Source organism: Lampris incognitus, chromosome 1 (genome assembly GCF_029633865.1).
Source record: "Lampris incognitus isolate fLamInc1 chromosome 1, fLamInc1.hap2, whole genome shotgun sequence".
Classification (NCBI taxonomy): Eukaryota; Metazoa; Chordata; class Actinopteri; order Lampriformes; family Lampridae; genus Lampris; species Lampris incognitus.
Genome location: NC_079211.1, coordinates 116,980,516 through 117,000,930, shown reverse-complemented (window position 1 = coordinate 117,000,930; position 20,415 = coordinate 116,980,516). Strand labels below are relative to the sequence as shown.

At 44.7% G+C, this 20,415-nt stretch overlaps 1 protein-coding gene across 1 annotated transcript in view; it reads left to right on the top strand.

The window, feature by feature from the left end:
- The window catches only part of si:ch211-158d24.2 (multiple epidermal growth factor-like domains protein 9), a 63,641-nt gene extending 44,019 nt beyond the window's left edge, over positions 1-19,622 (top strand). Inside the window, exons 5-6 of the mRNA XM_056292492.1 lie at positions 17,473-17,742; positions 18,980-19,622. Coding sequence (XP_056148467.1) covers positions 17,473-17,742; positions 18,980-19,503 — 794 coding nt within the window. The 3' untranslated portion in view covers positions 19,504-19,622. The remainder of the gene's footprint in view (positions 1-17,472; positions 17,743-18,979) is intronic.
- Positions 19,623-20,415: the final 793 nt, after the last annotated feature.

Here is a 20,415-nt window from a genome sequence, read left to right as displayed (position 1 = left end):
GACAAAACACTTTTTAGATACGCCTGGCACTTCTGCCACAACGGGGCCCTAAGCCAGACTCTTCTCTTCTGTAGTTCCCCGGCAGTGGAATGAGTTACCAAACTCCATTCGATCTGCTGAGTCCCTCTCCATCTTTTAAGAAGCTCAAGACCCAGCTCTTTCATGAACACCTCCACACCTGATGGTATTAATATAAAAAAATAAAAAAATAAATTCACTTCTATGCACCCTATGCACTGCCTTTGTGCACTGCCTGTTGACACCCGTGTCCTATCGGACTTGCACATAGTTTTTTGGCACTTACTTGCGTTGTCACCTCCTGATTAGATCCTTGCTTGTGTTGTAGTAGTAACTCTCAGATGTACACTACCGTTCAAAAGTTTGGGATCACCCAAACAATTTTGTGTTTTCCATGAAAAGTCACACTTATTCACCACCATATGTTGTGAAATGAATAGAAAATAGAGTCAAGACATTGACAAGGTTAGAAATAATGATTTGTATTTGAAATAAGATTTTTTTTACATCAAACTTTGCTTTCGTCAAAGAATCCTCCATTTGCAGCAATTACAGCATTGCAGACCTTTGGCATTCTAGCTGTTAATTTGTTGAGGTAATCTGGAGAAATTGCACCCCACGCTTCCAGAAGCAGCTCCCACAAGTTGGATTGGTTGGATGGGCACTTCTTTGAGCAGATTGAGTTTCTGGAGCATCACATTTGTGGGGTCAATTAAACGCTCAAAATGGCCAGAAAAAGAGAACTTTCATCTGAAACTCGACAGTCTATTCTTGTTCTTAGAAATGAAGGCTATTCCATGCGAGAAATTGCTAAGAAATTGAAGATTTCCTACACCGGTGTGTACTACTCCCTTCAGAGGACAGCACAAACAGGCTCTAACCAGAGTAGAAAAAGAAGTGGGAGGCCGTGTTGCACAACTGAGCAAGAAGATAAGTACATTAGAGTCTCTAGTTTGAGAAACAGACGCCTCACAGGTCCCCAACTGGCATCTTCATTAAATAGTACCTGTTAGAGCCTGTTTGTGCTGTCCTCTGAAGGGAGTAGTACACACCGGTGTAGGAAATCTTCAATTTCTTAGCAATTTCTCGCATGGAATAGCCTTCATTTCTAAGAACAAGAATAGACTGTCGAGTTTCAGATGAAAGTTCTCTTTTTCTGGCCATTTTGAGCGTTTAATTGACCCCACAAATGTGATGCTCCAGAAACTCAATCTGCTCAAAGAAGTGCCCATCCAACCAATCCAACTTGTGGGAGCTGCTTCTGGAAGCGTGGGGTGCAATTTCTCCAGATTACCTCGACAAATTAACAGCTAGAATGCCAAAGGTCTGCAATGCTGTAATTGCTGCAAATGGAGGATTCTTTGACGAAAGCAAAGTTTGATGTAAAAAAAATCTTATTTCAAATACAAATCATTATTTCTAACCTTGTCAATGTCTTGACTCTATTTTCTATTCATTTCACAACATATGGTGGTGAATAAGTGTGACTTTTCATGGAAAACACAAAATTGTTTGGGTGATCCCAAACTTTTGAACGGTAGTGTACGTCGCTTTGGATAAAAGCGTCTGCTAAATGAAATTGTAAATTGTTAAATAGGGTTGAGTCTCGGTTGAATTTATCGATTCTGATTCTGCTTAACAGTTCCGGTTCTAATCGATTCCGAGTTTTGATTCCAGTATGGTTAAAAAAAAAAAGAGGTCAAATGTTAAGATAACAAAATATCTTTATTTTCTAAGTATTAACTGAACATTAACATTGTAAATACATATAAATAAACACCTCATCCAATGACAATACTGGTGTCCACACAACACAGTCATATTTGTAGATAATTAGTAGTGGAAAATGCTCCAATCTCTCGTATATTCCACCTGACAACAACACAGTGGAAAGCAGTAACGGTTGAACCATTTGTGGATAATAACATTTTGAGCTTCTTGTTGCTTGTAAGATGTATGTATGTATGTATGACTGTGCAACAAATAACAGTTTTTCTTCAGAAACATCAGCATATCAGCCTTTTCGGGTAGTATGCGGGATCTTTCTGGACAAATAGTGTCTCCAGCAGTGGAGAGAACCCTCTCACTTGGGGTTGAGGAGGCCTGCACGCACAAATATGAAAATGCCACCTCTGATAACAAAGGATATGTGCTTCTGTTGTTCCACCAACAGGCAGCAGGGTCATCAGATGTCACTGTTGGTGGCATCTCCTGGTACATCTGCAGCTCTCTGTCAGTCTGGTGCTGGATGGACATGGTGCTGTTTGATAATGTTTTCATCTTCAGGTGATCTTCAGCAGCAAAAAGCTCCTCCAGCGGCGACATTATAGCTCCTTTGCAGGGAGGTGGCTCCTGCTGCTCTTCCTCACTCTCCTCGATTTCTCTATGTTGTTTTTTCTCCTCTGACTGCACTGTTACACCATCTTCTCCATGGGCATGCTCTGTTGGCTGCGCAGACTCAGTCAACTTTCCTGTCATCAACTTTTTCTTGACCCGGTCCCAGACAGTGCTGTCCTCCACTTTGTGCTTGAAACGTGGGTCTAGTGCAGGGGCCTCTTCAAAGAAGTGTCCGATGTCATCACCCTGGTATCACTTACTCTGAAGAATTGGAAGGACCTGTCTGCATGGGGGGCTCTTTTCAGATGAAACACAGAGTGTGGATGTGAATAACACTCTCATCAGCTGGATGAACTCCTCTGCCTTTCGGAAATCTTCATCTGCGAGTCGAGCAAGTCGGTCCCTCTCCGTGGGCTTTCTCATACACTGGTCTAAGCTGGCTGATTGGATTACAGGATACCGCTCACGGAATCGTTCCAGCATCATGTAGAGGGAATTCCAATGAGTTCCAACATCCAGAATTAGGGAGTGTTGAGGCAGCTCTATGAAACAAAGAAAATCACACATGGACTTAAAATTGATATTGCATAGGAAATTAGATGAATTTTTTATTCTAATTTTAACAGTTATTGTCCTGTTCTGTGTGTGTGTGTTTAAATGTGTTTTAAATTAATTAAAATGAATTGCTGTTGCTTTGTGACAGACAATAAAGTTATCTTATCAATGTGCGATCCAGTTTTTATTTGGTGTAGTTAGTTACATAGTAAGACATGAGATGTATGTTATGTTACTTGCATTTTGTTAACAAATGTATTTCTTTCCTGTAAAATTTACATAATAGTTCAGTTTAAATGAGCTGTCCTGTAAAAAGGTCAAATGAAGTGAACTGAGGGATGCTTAGGACTTGTTGCTTCTCCTGGAGCACAGGCTTTGCCGTGGATGTCCGCTTCATCCAGACGACGACATCCCTGATCTTGGCAGTCCATTTGGCCACTGATGCCAGAGAGTAGACACTTTGGCATATCGGATAAAGTAGTGGCTGTCACTGTTGACAATGCCACAAACATGGCAATAAAAAGGCTACAATTCATAAAGCTAGGCTGTTTTGCCCACACACTAAATCTTGCAAGATGTCACTAATTTCTTCAGCCACCACTGGTCCTGTTTGTGATGTATAGACTGCCTTTGTTTTGAGTACTCTTTGTCTCATCTTTCCCTGAAATGGTGTGCTGTCACTGTAACGTGTGATGTGGCAGCTTCCTGGCATGAGCTCACATCTTTCAAATCCTGACTACCGGTGGCCTTTGTACAGGCAAATATGGCACAGAGATAACGACCGCATCTAGTGTATCGTACAAGGGCAAAGTTCAGGATATAAAATAAATCACAGACAGTACAGGTCTGAACTTTTTTACTGTTTGGGTGTGGTCAGTCTGACCCTGACATACAGTAGACCTGACACTCTTCCTGTCAGCTCTCTTCTCACCTCTTCCTTTGCCTAGAAAGTCCAACCCTACACTACTGTGTAAAGCCTTGAAAGCCCCCCCCCCTCCCCAAACACACACACACACACACTGGTAGTGGGAAGCATAGTAACAGCCATGTCGAGAGGCACTTAGGCTGTCAGGTTGTGTTTGCCCAGCCGAAGTGGATGGGGGGACTGCAGGGGCTGGGCATCCTCAAGGGGGGGGGGGGCAGACACCAGGCTGGGCTAAACATGGGACATACATGAGCACAGCTGAACCATTTCACAGCAAGTCGGGCAGCAACAGACGGAGGGTGGGCAAATACCACACATGGTGTCAGAGAAGTGCTGTATGAGGAGCGGTTTTGTAAAAAGATCAGAGATGTGCACAGTGTGGTGTGGTGTAAGACATACGAGAGTTGATATGTGTCAGTTATGATGTGCAGAGGATACTGTGGAGGGCACTGGCCTGTGGTGGAGGTCGTACTGGAAGCATTGATAGAGATGCCACGGTGTGATTATATGATGGTTTGGCCCCTGTAGGCAGCCTGCGGAGAAACAGGCCTTCCAGGAGTGCTGGTGAGGTGTGTTGTCCTCCCAGATACTCTGAAATGACTGAGAACGAGAGGTAAAAGATGGCGTTGTATTAGTAGTAACAATGCGGGTCACTCACATGAAGCGATCCATGAGTGATCGAATGTTTTCTTAGCGATATGGGATAATGTGGCTTATAATGTGGCTTATTTGCCACATCTGCGGCGGCCTCACCCAGTACCGTCGATGCAGTGTTTTTATGCACGTCTGCATCTAAATTTTTGTCTTCGTTTGTTGGCTGGGAGAGCTGGTGCTGGATCGGCTGCGAGAACTTGGTCTGCTGCGCTGTGGGCCCAGAGACCATGGCCTTGCCTGGAGCTGCACCCGAGGAGCAAACATGGAAGGTGGTCTGACAGGACGCGGAAGTGGGGCAGGCTAAGCTAACTGCTAGCCCATGCAGACCAGCAGTTCCGACAGTCATCCTGGCTGGTGTTCGTTCCCTTGGGCAGTGATTTTATTTTTTATTTTTTTGTTTAGTTTGGATATACGTGTTCGTTTGAATATGTGTGTTCTTGTAGCTCTTGGATGTGTTTTTGCCTGTATGTTGCACTGCTGTGGGCTGGAGGAAATGGCATTTTGTTTCATTTCATGTGCACAAGTACATGAGGTGAAATGACAAATACAGTGTTCCTGATTCCTGACTTGTTCATCTGAAGGTTAGTAAAACACATAATTTTTGTATAGGTAGTTCCAAAGTAAGTAAGTTCCAAATTAAATAGTTAAAATCGAAATAAAGTTTTATTTTTTTATTTTTTTATCTAAAATATTTTAATATTATTTTATTTATTTTTTTATATTTTTTTACAATGAAAAAAATAAAAATAAGGTTAATGGTTAAAATTAAAACTCATTCCAAAGTAAGATTTTATTTATATAGAACCTTAAAAAAAAAGTTAAAGTGCACCACAAGATACAGATACAGAAAAAATGAACAGCATACATAGACAGTCGTATGCAGAAAAGTAAAAAATACTTTACAGCCCTATTACAGGGAGGGTTACAGAGGTGGTTTATTGAAGTTGATTAAAGCTGTTCAGACTCAGCTGATCTAACAGGCTGTTCCACAGGGACGGGGTCCTGACGGCAAAAGCACAGTCACCCTTTGCTTGGCGGAGGGAGCAGGTATAGATAAGAGACACTGTCGAAAGGTCAGAAGAGTGTATGGTTTAGTTCCAAAGGTGTAAATTCTTGTAGTATAAGTACACGTCATGTGTAGCAAAAAACACATGAGTACACGTAGAACAAAGAAAAATGCATTAATTATGAAAAGGAGGCTTTTGCAAACCTTGAATATCTGACATATTTCACATGGCTTCGTGTCAGGGTCCATTTTTTATTTTTGTACAAATTTAGTTCTTGAATATCAAGCTAACATTTGAAAAGATAGTTATGAAAACGGGGTCTTGGAGATGGACACTTTAAAACGATACATCACTCAGCAGTAGTTTTATTTCTTTCTTTTTTTATGGATACCCCCCCTCCCCTTTCACCATACTGCACTTGGCCAATCACCCCACTCTTCCGAGCCGTCCCGGTCGCTGCTCCACCCCCTCTGCTGATCCGGGGAGGGCTGCAGACTACCACATGCCTCCTCTGATACATGTGGAGTCACCAGCCACTTCTTTTCACCTGACAGTGAGGAGTTTCACCAGGGGGACGTAGCGCGTGGGAGTATCACACTATTCCCCCCACTCCCCCGACCAGGTGCCCCGACCGACCAGAGGAGACGCTAGTGCAGCGACCTGGACACATACCCACACATACCCATATCCAGCTTCCCACCCGCAGACACGGCCAATTGTGTCTGTAGGGACGCCCAACCAAGCCCAACGTAACACGGGGATTCGAACAGGAGAGCCCTGTGTTGGTAGGCAACGGAATAGACTGCCATGCCACCTGGACGCCTGTAGTTTTATTTCTTTACCAAGTCATTCAGTAGGCTAATGTCTGATTTTAAAATCTAGACAAAAGTGCAAGTTTACAAACAAGACTAGAACAGACGTTCTGTGTCGTGTTCTGAGCTGAAGATCATCCACTCATCCTCAACATGCTCATCCTCCTGCTCACACGATGGCACATATGCAAGGTTTAAAAAATAAACTCTTCACCTACGTTTGAAACAATGCGGTTTTCAGGTAACAGCCATTTTAGACTGCATGGTTTAACCCATTTTGTTTTACACGCAAGCATGGATTTAACATGTATCTGAACACGGGATGTGAGGGAACACTGCAGGCAGGGGCGCAACGGGGGGGGGGGGTGCAGAGGGTGCAATGCACACAGGTGCCGCATCAGCGGGGGTGCCAAAAGTACAGTGTACAGTAAACAATTTCTGGTTATAGGCCCATTTGTTTTTAAAAGTTTAATATTTATAAATGTTATTACTTAGATGAGAATTCTGGATTAGAATATATAGCTACATGTTAAATTTTTTAATTATAAAAAAAAATTGCGTATGGTCTTTTGGCGCCCGTGTGCATTGCACCCTCTGCACCCCCCCCCCCTTGTTGCGCCCCTGGCTGCAGGTGAGCCTTCATACTGGAGACCTGCTTGGGACAGTTAGCTCATGTAATTAAACCACATCCTGATCCAACGTACTGACTGCTCAGTGGCTGCCGTACTGGACATCAGGCTATGATGTCATCAATCAGTGTCATCATGTACAAAACGTCAGTAGGACTATGTGAGTGATGCGCCTGTGCATGCTAGCGCGTCATGCTAGCAGTTTAGCTGAGTTTTAGCAGCAGCAGCCAAAGTGCTTTAACGTATTGAGTGATGAAAGCTCTCTTAAAATGATGATGTAGGTAATTGGTCTTTAATTTTGAGAATGCAAAGCAAAGATTATAGGTTACTTGATACCCTTTTTGATATTACATTAAATAAAGACTAAGGGCGTCCGGGTAGCGTAGCGGTCTATTCCGTTGCCTACCAACACGGGAATCACTGGTTCGAATCCCCGTGTTACCTCCGGCTTGGTCGGGCGTCCCTACAGACACAATTGGCCGTGTCTGCGGGTGGGAAGCCAGATGTGAGTATGTGTCCTGGTCGCTGCACTAGCGCCTCCTCTGGTTGGTTGGGGTGCCTGTTCGAGGGGAGGGGGAACTGGGGGGAATAGCGTGATGCTCCCACGCGCTACGTCCCCCTGGTGATACTACTCACTCTCAGGTGAAAAGAAGCGGCTGGTGACTCCAAATGTATCGGAGGAGACATGTGGAAGTCTGCAGCCCTCCCCGGATCAGCAGAGGGGTTGGAGCAGAGACCAGGATGGCTCGGAAAATAGGGTAATTGGCCAAGTAAACTGGGAAGGGTGGCACGGTGGTGCAGTGGTTAGCGTGGTCGCCTTACGGTAAGAAGGTCCTGGGTTCGAGCCCCGGGGTAGTTCAACCTTGGTGGGTCATCCTGGGTCGTCCTCTGTGTGGAGTTTGCATGTTCTCCCCATGTCTGCATGGGTTTCCTCCGGGTGCTCCGGGTTCCTCCCACAGTCCAAAGACATGTAGGTCAGGTGAATTGGCTGTACTAAACTGTCCCTAGGTATGTGTGTGTGTGTGTGTGTGTGTGTGTGTGTGTGTGTGTGTGTGTGTGTGTGTGTGTGTGTGTGTGTGTGTGTGTGTGTGTGTGTGTGTGTGTGTCGGCCCTGTGATGGCCTGGCGGCCTGTTCAGGGTGTCTCCCCGCCTGCTGCCCGATGACTGCTGGAATAGACTCCAGCATCCCCGCGACCCTGAGAGCAGGATAAGCACTTCAGATAATAGATGGATGGACAATTGGGGAGAAAAAGGAGGGGGGGTAAATAAATAAAGACTAAAGATGAAGCTCTAGCCAGAAATGAGTATTCAGTTCTTCAGGACTGAGGTTTATATGAGCACTCAGGTTGTGATGTCATTCAAGGTTTGACCCAAGGGGTTAAAGTCAACCCCTCCATGGCTCTTTACTTAACTTGTCTTGGTGGCAAACTTACCCTAATTAAAGGAACCATGTTCTTTCTGTATATATTTGTGTGTACATGCATGTGTGTTTTTATATGTTCATTTTGTGTACCACAGATTTGTGTGCTTACGTACCAGACAGTGCTAGCGAGTGCTTCAGCATGGGCCTGAGTAAATGAGGCACACTGTAATGACTGATGGGTTAAACAATGAGGTCGGCTCTGTGCAGGTGCTTTGGCTCCGTGTTAATTTGCTTGTAGTCTTCTGGGTTGTGCAACACGGCAGCTGAGCAACCTTTGAACTCCAGCAAAGTTTAAACAAAACTAATCGAGGTCAGGCTGCGGAGAATTAAGAGGGTGACATAGTCATGTGACCACGCTGGCCTCACGTCTATATGTAGGGTGTTGGTTTAGAGAGGGTAAGGGGACTGGCAGCTTTGTCAGTATGATTCAAAGCAGTGCTCTCATCTAATGACGACTGGAAGCTGTAAATGGAGGAGGCTCAGTCATTTGGTTTCTCATCAACACTCATTGTGTTTACATGCACAGTTAAGTTGAGCTACGGTTATAGCTCGAGTAGGCCATGGAATTGGACTACTGTCGTTGTCCCAGTATACAGCAACCAGGGGAGAATCAAGTTATTGACGGAAGTATATGTACGAACCCAGTACGGTAGGTAGCGATATGCCCCCTTTCAGTTGGTTGCTATTGGAGCTTCTTGCGGTTGACCTATTGCGTCACATACCAAACAAACAACAAACAAGTTAGCAAGCGGCAAGCGGGTTCCATGTGGAGCGGCGAAAACATGAACAACTTTACAGCGCTGTATATTTCATACTTACTCTACGCTTTACTTTTGGTACATGTGCTTTAGGATATTCAACTCCTTTAGCTGACACAACATAAAGTTTGTCTCCTCGTCTGTCCAGAAATACGTGGTTCTCGCTCTAGCACTCGCCATCTTGATAGTGTTCATACTACGCTGTTCAACTTCCGGGTGAAAGACCGCCGCGGGAACTATGGATCATGTGCAGAATGCCTAGGCCAGTTTGGGGCCCATTGAAGCGTATACATGCCAGAGTAAATCGATCCCCAACCACATTATCTAGGTGTGTTAGTCCCACTTCAAGAAATTCGATTTAGTATGATTTCAGTCGGACTAACGCATTTACATGTATTTTAAAAGTCCAGTTTTAGTCGGACTAACACAATAAATCCACTTTTTCTAACATCATGTAAACATACTGACTGTGTAGGAGGGCAGTTACACTTATTTATGACACTGATATGGATACATCAAAATCAGAAAACCAGAACATCTAAGGTGCAAAGTCGACTGACTGTAAGTAAACAGTGTTTATCTCATTACAGAGTCAAACATGTCCACAACCTCTTGCAACATACTACTGCTTCAAACTTTCACCAAAGTTTCACTTGAAGTAAAACAGTGTTTGTGCAAGGTTCCCTGTCGCTCTCTCGCTATGCCTCCCTCAGTGATGTCTCACTCCCCCACTCCTCAGAGCTCCTCCACTCCTCAGCACTCCCCTACTCCTCAACACTTCCCTACTCCTCAGCACTCCCCCACTCCTCAACGCTCCCCCACTCTTCAGCACTCCCCCACTCCTCAGCACTCCCCTACTCCTCAGCACTCCCCCACTCCTCAACGCTCCCCCACTCTTCAGCACTCCCCCACTCGTTAACACTCCCCTACTCCTCAACACTTTCCTACTCCTCAGCACTCCCCCACTCCTCAATGCTCCGCCACTCCTCAGCACTCCCCCACTCCTCAGCACTCCCCCACTGCTCAACGCTCCCCCGCTCCTCAGCCCTCCCCCACTCCTCAGCACTGCCCCACTCCTCAGCACTCCCCCACTGCTCAACGTTCCCCTGCTCCTCAGCACTCCCCCACTCCTCAGCACTCTCCCGTTCCTCAGCACTCCCCCACTCCTCAGCACTCCCCCGCTCCTCAGCACTCCCCCGCTCCTCAGCACTCCCCCACTCCTCAGCAGCCCTCCATGTAACAACCTGCACATAGTTCTTTTGGCCAGAGTAGCTTCTTTTCTATCCTGCCTGTATCCTCTGCACTTTACCCACTTGTTCAGTGGAGTCTGAAGCTTTACATGTGTACACACTGACAGAAACATCAGTATGCTACAATTTCAACAGCATTACCAAAATGTCGACTTCCTCCACCTCCCTCCAGCAGTGTATGGCTTGTTCTGTACAACTGCAGGCCGGTGTCAATGTTGAGTATGGAGAACAGAAAGGCCCAATACTAAAATGCAATCCCCAAATGGTAAATGCTTTAGTATTAGCTGCTATTATGGGAATAGCCAGGCCACAATAAACTGAAAATGTGAAAGCCATAACTGGATTATTCATAACTGCTTCATAACGAGATTATTTCACTTAAAACCAGAAGGTGAAATGATCTATTTTATATCAAAAAAGAATGTTTTACATATTTCTTTGTCTTTGAAAATTGCAGGTAGTTCACATTGAAAACAATGTGAACTATTTTTAATTTTCATTTACCATTTGAGTTTTGTATTCAAATGAGGAGGCCTGCTGCTGTGGAAGAGCTGCACAGCAGCATGTCAGACACCAGAGAGAGCCAGAAACCTCCCTGAACCTCCCTCCTTTACTGTTGAATCAACTTCTTCATCAATGCCTAACAAGTGGCCCCATCTGGATCCTGGCCTTGGTTCTTATGAAGACAGCAAATATGTCGGGGTGCGCATGTCGAACCTCTCGATCTGCTGACATTTCTGGGTGGGACTGTGGTATTTCAAAGCTGGGAATTGTCTAATCTGTGAAGGTTGTCTCCGAGCATTAATGCCAGTGTTGATTGTCTGACTGCTAACTGGCTAACATGGTTTGTCTAAAGTTTGGCTGGCTGCAGTAACACTTGCCGTTTACATTTTTTTTACACTAATAATCATTTATCTAAAGCAACTTAGAAGAGAGTCAAGCAAGGAGCAGCTATTTTTGTGTGTCCCCCTCCAGGCATCCTATCATATCACAGCTGAAAGTTATGCTTCCTGAATTTAATTTGCATGCACAATAGGGAGATCTCCAGTAGTGATGCAAGTAGTAGATTATGATTACAAATTAGCTGGACAATTCAACAAATCAATTCAAAAAACAAAGGGCGGCACGATGGCGCAGTGGTTAGCATGGTCGCCTCACAGCAAGAAGGTCCTGGGTTCGAGCCCCGAGGTAGTCCAACCTTGAGGGTCGTCCCGGGTCATCCTCTGTGTGGAGTTTGCATGTTCTCCCTGTGTCTGCGTGGGTTTCGTCCAGGTGCTCCGGTTTCCTCCCACAGTCCAAAGACATGTAGGTCAGGTGAATCGACCGTACTAAATTGTCCCTAGGTGTGAATGATGCAGTTGGTAGGGGATTCAAATGACAATTTAGCTGAACAATGCAGTAAGTCCGTATCAGAGGCATACTTCAGGACCATTAAAGGATTAAGGTAGAGCTGGAAGAGGAAATATATCAGCAGTTATCGATTGTTGGGCTGACAGTGGCCGTTAGGAAAATTTTGACATGTTGCCCAACCTTACAATACACGTCACCACTGCCAGATGCACTAATAACAAAATCCAAATAGTATATTTTAAATTAATACATCTCTATGATGCACACCAACACTTCTACCAACCAACAGAAGAAAACTGGCAGAGCAAGTGATTATATTTTCCCAAAGGGCTGAATTTATGTTCTGAATAGTTATGCACGTGTCAGCTGTCTGTAAGGGGCGCCGTTTGCAAATATCTGCTCAAAAATGTGCTTCACTTTTTCCAAATTTATCCCAAACTTGGCCTCATTTTTCCCAGATTTATCAAGGAAAAAAAGCCCCACAATATTTGAAATACCATTTTCATGGCCTCTTTTTTGTACAAAGGCTTATATCTTAAATCTAAATCTTGGGGGCGTCTGGGTGGCGTGGCGGTCTATTCTGTTGACTCCCAACACGGGGGTCACCGAATCAAATCCCCATGTTACCTCCGGCTTGGTTGGACGTCCCTGCAGACACAGTTGGGCGTGTCTGCGGGTGGGGAACCGGATGTGAATGTGTCCTGACCACTGCACTAGCGCCTCCTCTGGTTGGTCGGGACACCTGTTAGGGGGGAGAACTGGGGGGAATAGCGTAATCCTCCCATGTGCTATGCCCCCCTGGCCCCTGGTTTAATTAAAGGCATTAATTTTTAAGGGTTCTGTTGTTGTACAGTATTGTTTTATGTATCTTTATTTGTTTAAAAAAAATTTTTTTTTCAGAATTGGTGTTTCATGCATGTTTGTAATCCCGAGGGACTTTGTTGAACCAGGACCTATCTATGCACTTTTTATGACATAAAAGTTTGTGACAATTTTTATTGTCATGGCTAGATTATAGACGCTCATAATAAAAGGCTTCAAATCCGAGACAACGCCTGACAAAGCGCTATGAACCAGAAGCGCAGAAACAGCAGGCTAGCTCCGAAAATAGTCGGCGGCATTTCCATGTTCTGTGGCTTTGGGTTTGTGCAATTTGATCATATTGAGGAAGCAGAAGCTGCAAAGGCGGACTAAAGGGTCGAATTTATAAAGGCTATGAAATGGGTAAGCCCTCCCTGTAATAGTTGCAATACCCAACGAAGGCACACTTTTCAGTAGTATCAACAAAAATACAGGGCAAGCAAATGGCTTATGGCCTCTCCAGACTATAAAAATTTGCCCTATAATGGAGAGCTCCAGACTAACTTTTCCACTGGTGCCACCAATTTTCTGTTGGTTGAACCAGCACAAGATTTGTTCTTACCTTTTTTGATTTTCTTTTTTTTACCATATTTCCTAGAATACACACACAGCATAGCTTTCTTTCTCTTCATACCGCAACCACAGGTACCATGTTAGCCATTGTGGTTGAACGTAGTACTTTCTCTTCTTCACTGGCTCAGCCAGTCTCTCCCTTCCTGAACTTTCATCATCTGAGTCAGAACATCTCATTGGCTCTCCGTCTCCACCAGCCTGCTCTTCTCTCTCCTCATTTGTCTTTTTAAAATAATCAGCTATAAACCGCTTCATTTTTGGAATGTGCCCTGTGATGGCTTGGCGGCCTGTCCAGGGTGTCTCCCCGCCTGCCGCCCAATGCCTACTGGGATAGGCGCCAGCAGTGCTTAATTCGTAAATGAGGAGGTCCCGGAGCACTGAGGGTGCTGCTCCGGCAGGTTAGGGGTGAGAAAAAAGTCATGGAACGTATTTTAAAAATGCACAAAACAGTGCTTTTCATGATGCTGAAACAGCTATGCAATAGTCATGTGCTTTTCGACCAATAATTTTATTGTTGCTTTTATCAAATAGATGGGCCTAGTCTAACCTGACGTGACAACGAGGCAGTAGACAGATGCACAGTAGCAAAGTTCAGCAAGTTAATGCCGAGCTAAAGAAAATTTAAAATGTTTAGACAAAAAAAACATCAAAAATAAATATGCATTGATCACCATCACAAAATTATAAGGCTCAATTAACAACACTGCGGAAAATAATTTTCAAAAAGTACCTTTTATTTATTTGTCCAAAACAGCCCACAAAACATCAGTAGAGCCTTCAGCCTCCTCCTCCCTGCTTCTTACCTTACTCCTAGAGTCCTGTGCAGTTCTGTGTCCTTTAGTAATCAGTGACCTCACATATGGAATGGGGTTGAACAGGGTGAGCGGTGGTCCAACAAGGCAAAGGAAGAGTAGCGTGGAGGTGGTGGATGTGCGAAGAGATGACCTGTTGGCGGTGCAGAGTAGGTTCACCTGGGGAAAAGCCCCTCTCACACTCTGCACTTGAGATGGGGACAGTGTTGACTGCTGCCAAGAGGTCTTTCAGTCCATCTGGGACAAATTTCCCACCATTGTCGTTATATCCTCTATATGCCCGAATGACATTCCGCACGCCACGATTCTAAACTGCTGGCAGAGTCTTTCGACTTCATCTTCCCCAAACAGTGGCCCAGGGTCATCCGACCAATACTGTGGGAAGAGTACTTTTAAATCATCAATTAACTCGTTGTATCCTGTTCGGCATTTCCCTTGTGTTAGCATACGTTTTTCCAGATTCCTTGCCAGGCTTCCGAAAAACGCCCCCTAGTCCAAGGTTCTATCGCTCGTTCGCCCTGCATGTAGGGTTACACCTTGAAAAACGTCTCTTCGGTTGCCCTCTGGCTCGTTCTCCTCCTCTTTTTCCTCCTGCTCCTCATGTTTGCTAGTAGGAGGTGCTGCCATGCTTGTGCTAGCTAGCTGCTGCTGTGCTGTGCTGTGCCCTTCCTTGTTGGTCTTCCGAAATTACCCTGGCTTTCTTAGGGTTCGGCTGACCTGCTGGTCTGAACAAACTAAACACATTTGTCTGTCTTTTGACATTTTTTAATCAACGGCTTTTGATAGAGTAGGCGGCTTGTGTTGTTGTGAGTCGAATATGGCGGTAATGTTAGCTCCTGTGACGTGGCGGCACTGCGTGACTTGAGCAATTGACCTCTCTGTCTCTCTGTCTCTCTCTATTTAAAAAATAGCTGATTTAAAATGCATCAAACGTAGGGAAACAAGCGATTTACAAAAAACGCCGATGGGAAATATTAGAGTGACGGAACAGATAATGCTAAATGTTAGAGAAAAGGTTTTTACAGGTTTTTATAGTGACGAGAAAGGTGGCGGAGCCAATCAAATAGGTGCCGGTCCCAATCTGGGAGGTCCCAGAGCGCGCTCCGGCTTGCTCCGGCCCAAATTAAGCCCTGGGCGCCAGCATCCCCGCAACCCCGAGAGCAGGATACGCGGTTTGGATAATAGATGGATGGATGGATTTATATTCATTTATAATATTTTTATCGACATGTCTCAGTACTCGCATACATTGAGATGAAATTTGTCCTCCGCATTTAACCCTTCCTGTACACAAGGAGCTGCACGTGGGGACCAACTCCAGTTCCAAATTCCGTCAGCTATTAGCCCGAGTCTGTAACGTTTTATAAACTGAACCTAACAAGAGTCAAACAGAGATACAGAACCCGCTTATTTCTGTTATAGTAACAATACCTTAATGAGATAGCTGTAACAGCAGGCTTGACATTGTAATACTCCGGCATTCGCTAACGAAGAAATCACAAATCACTCAGAAATACAATTATTTTATTTATTTATTCCCCCCAGTTGTACTTGGCCAATTACCCCACTCTTCTGAGCCGTCCCGGTCGCCGCTCCACCCCCTCTGCTGATCCGGGGAGGGTTGCAGACTACCACATGCCTCCTCCCATACAGGTGGAGTCGCCAGCCACTTCTTTTCACCTGACAAGTGAGGAGTTTCACCAGGGGGACGTAGCACGTGGGAGGATCACGCTATTCCCCCCAGTTACCCCCCCCCCAAACAGGCACCCTGGCTGACCAGAGGAGGCGCTAGTGTAGCGACCAGGACACATACTCACATCCGGCTCCCTAGCCGGATTAGTGTGATTCTAGACTAGAATCTGGCTTGTGCGCCGACCAGCAAATCAAGGCAAACCATAAAATCAGTTCAAATAATCCAGTGGTGCCAAGGAGTTGTTAAAAGTTTTTCAAAGTTAAACGCAAGCACAGCAACAAACAAACCAGCCGACAGCTGGGAACCAGAACCGCAAGTGACCCATCTACTTAGCTACATTCGTTTGATGAACTTGTCGTTTTTGGGGGGAAATCTGTTACCGGTAAACACACCCTGAAACTGACGTCATTGACACAGCTGCGTACATTCGGGGGAGCTTGGCAGGAATCAGTGTTTGTTTGTGAGTGTGTGCTTGTTTTAAGAATCAAGTATGTGGGATTTTTTTTATTCCTTAATGATCAAAAAAATCCTTATTGAAATCACTTCAAATATAACATTCAAAGGGTGGATATAAAAAGTCTACACACCCCTATTAAAACAGCAACTTTTTGTGATGTAAGTAAATGAAGGATAAATAATTTCAGAACTTTTTTCACCCGTAATGCAAAATTGCAACCTAGAAAATTCAATTTTACATTAAAAGTGGAAAAAGTTCTGATGTGATTTATTTCGGTTTAATTTTTTTTCATTAAAAAACCTGTCATTTTAACGGGTGTGTAAGCTTCATATCCACTCTGTGTATGATTTATATAGATAATATATAAAAATATAGATAATATATAAATATAGTTCTTCACGTTAAAAGTGTTTATTGTCCACCTGGAATATGTGATTTCGTGAGTGTTGATTGGGCCACTTCCTCGACAACAATCCTCCATTTCTGATAATGAAGTGGCAAATAGCATGCCTCCAATTTGTCTTGCCCCCATCTCCTCCACATTACTTCTTGTAGGAGAGAAGTTACTATTAAGGGAGTGGCGAGAAGAAGTAGTGGGGAAATCTCTCGGGTGCACATCTTATATTTTGAATGGTGATTTTTTAAAATTTTGGATCCCCCCCCCCCCTTTTTTTTCTCCTCCCAATTGTATCCGGCCAATTACCCCACTCTTCCGAGCCACCCCGGTCGCTGCTCCACCCCCTCTGGCGATCTAGGGAGGGCTGCAGACCACCACATGCCTTTACCTATACATGTGGAGTCGCCAGCTGCTTCTTTTCACCTGACAGTGAGGAGTATCACCAGGGGGACGTAGCACGTGGGAGGATCCCGCTATTCCCCCCAGTCCCCCCCCAAACAGGCGCCCTTGACCAACCAGGACACATACCCACCACTCCTGGCTTCCCACCCGCAGACACGGTCAATTGTGTCTGTAGGGACGCCCGACCAAGAATGGTACTTTTTAAAATGGATAGTTTTGGATTCCCTCAGGTGGGAAGAGGAGGTGCATTGTATGGAAATTCACATCTCTAAATACCCAGTATGGTATATTGGGTCATCAGATCGCTGTTGGCCTGAAAATCATGTCATAACATATTATCAGGGGAATAATTTCTCTGTTTTCAAAATGTGTGTCTATTTCAACTTTTAGGACAGGCTGGACCTAAGCTTCAGACAGGTTTTCAAAAGCCTCTGAACAAAAGTTGACACCAGTTGCCAGCGCCCCCCACAGGCCTCAGCTTATCTTTGCTAGTGGAACAAGAATCATCTGATTGACTCCGGGGCGATGTGTCTTCTTCTTTTTTTTTTTGCCTGTGTAGATCCCGGTGGCTTCCCAGTGTGTGACCAGTGTCTTGCTCACTACGACGGCGCAGAGTGCGATGAATGTGCTGCCGGCTTCTACAGAGCGGCTGGAGTGTGTGCACCCTGTGACTGTAACGGGAACGCAGACCCCAAGGGCCCCTCCCAGCTCTGCCACCCTCACACTGGCCACTGCTTCAGCTGCATTAACAACACCACAGGGCCCCAGTGCCAGCTGTGTGCCCCTGGTTTTACTGGGGATGCTCATGCCCACAACTGTACCCAGCTTGGTGAGTCACCAGTACATTACAGGTTAACTGAAGCCTACAGTTGGACAACATAATCGTACTGAAATACATTGATGCTGTTGTACTGAAACCTGTAAATATGGGATCGATACCTGTAATTTATTATCCAATAGCTGTAAAATAGAGATTTACATAATGATTTAATGCCCCTTTTCCACTACATGGTACCGACTTGACTCGATTTGCTTCTGTGTCGTTTTCCATTACCGTAACAGTACCCCCTCAGTGTAACTGGTCGTCAGAGTGACAGCTGGTTAAGCTGTTGATTTTGGTACCCGCTGCAGTTTTTTTTTGGAACCTCAACAAAGGTGGTACCAGAAAAGTGGTAACAGTTACCAAAATGCCAGTACTTTCCAGCAATGGAAAACGAAAAAGGGCAAGTCGAGTTGAGCCGGTACCATGTAGTGGAAAAGGGGCATAAGTTACCTGCTAAGTTTTAAAAAGCTCCATAATTAGTCGACTTTTTTTTGCAATAGATCATTCTCAAAGAAATGTTCCTTTTTTTTAAAGGAGTAGTTTGGAATTGTTTAAGCCTTCCCCACTTTATATTCACCCCTCATGTAGTACACGGATATGTTTCATTTTCAGTCTTTTCTTCATACTGGACACACAGCTCAAGCTTGTTACCTACAGTTCAATGCAATTAATGAGGTACAAATCCACAATCCTCAGTTGGTGCACAAAAGCACTTCAGCCAAAGCTAACGTGAATCCACAGTAGTAAATTCCAGTGGTCATTCAGTAACTTAAAATTTCCTTTTTTCGCTTGGCATTACATTAGCTTTGGCTGAGCTATGGGGTGTTTTTTTTCTTTTTCTTTTTTCCTTTTTTTTTTCTTCGTTTTTTTTACCGAACAAGGATTGTAGATTTGTCCCTTAGCCTGGTTTCCAGAACCTATGAATCGCTGCTACGCTATTTGTCCCCCATTAATTGCATTGAACTGTAGATGACAAGCTGGAGCTGTGTCCGGCGTGAAGAAGAGGATGGATTATTGTGAAAATTAAACCAACCTATGAACTACATGAGAGTGGTAAGTATAAAAAGGGAATAGACTTCAAAAATTCCAAAGTATTCCTTTAAATAAGAAAATCCGATGTGGAAACAGGACTTTCCATGTTCTTCTAAATTCTGAGCATAGGTTACATGTTGTGTATCGAACGTGTACAAATACAGTTCAGTTCTTTAATGTCTGTGGATGTTTGAAATGTTTTGCTTTGCAGCACAGCAGCTCATTTCCACACCAGCACTCTTAATCACAACAGAGACCCCCCGGCTTCGCACAACCTCCCCTGCTACCACCCCCACCAGCACAAGCACAACCTCCACCACAGTCAGCAACACCCCAGCCTCCACCACCCACACCAACGCAAGCGCTGTGCCAAGTGTCGCCACCACCCAGACCCTGCTGACGAGCCTGAGCAGCCCCACAGACAACACCACAGCCGCCTTGACCGAGGTGTCCTGGACCCAGTTCAACATCATTATCCTGGCTGTTATCATCCTGGTGGTGGTGCTGCTGTTGGGCTTTGTGGGAGGTGTGTACATGTACAGAGAGTACCAGAACCGCAAGCTCAATGCCCCCTTCTGGACCATTGAGCTGAAAGAGGACAACATCAGCTTCAGCAGCTACCATGACAGCATCCCCAATGCTGATGTCTCAGGCCTGCTGGAGGATGAGGCTAGTGAGGTGGCGTCAAACGGCCAGCTGGCCCTTACCACACAGGGCAACTGCTACAAGGCTTAACAGCCCATGGCAGTGAGCAGGTCAAACACCTCAACACAGATGACAAATAGCTGCTTTATTACCAAACCCAAAGCTCCTTCGTGCATAAACTTGGCTTACTCCACCCAGCTTATCTCCAGCAGTCCAGAACCCTCTTATGAATGGACAGTGAAGACCAAGCAGATATCAGAAATGGGGTGAAAAAGAGACAATTATCCCTCTCGTTGTAACTGTCCCCCCCTTTTTTTAAATGATTCTTTTGAAAAGAAAAAAAAGTGAAAAGGGTCCAAAGAAATCCGGTGTTTTGTTCCAGTTGGGCCTGTAGAGGGCGCTGTCGCAGTTTTGTTCAGTATCTTGCATAATTCAGGTGCTGCAGAGATTGCCTGTTTTCCAGTACATTGATCCTTAAACAGTTCAGTGGACAATAAAGGACTTACTTGGAGCCTAGTATTTCAACTATTTTTAAAACTTGCTAACAAACCGTTTAAGTTATAATTTGATCACTTGAGCTGTGATCATCCTTTAATGGAGACAATGATTGTTATTTAATTTTATCCTTATTTATTTGTTGACGTTTCAATCTTGGGAGAATGCTGCACATCCAAGATGTGTTTCTCATGGTGTTTTATCTTATATTTTTGTTTGAAAAGTAACTGAATTGGCCAATATGTTTTCATGTACAGTTTGTGTGTTTTATGAGAGTAATAGGGAAGGATGAAGGCTGCCGGCACAAGAAACTAATGACCTCTTTTGTTCATTGCTTTTTTTCCCTTGTCATTTATATGAAAACTTGCCAGGTCACATTGGATATTTAAAAGGAGTGCTCAGAAAGACTCATAAAGATGAAGGTAAACTCCTCTGCCCCTCCAAGGTGTGTGCTCCTTCCTGACTTTAATTGAAGCGGATGTATATAAAGGCTGCCAAAACCGGCAC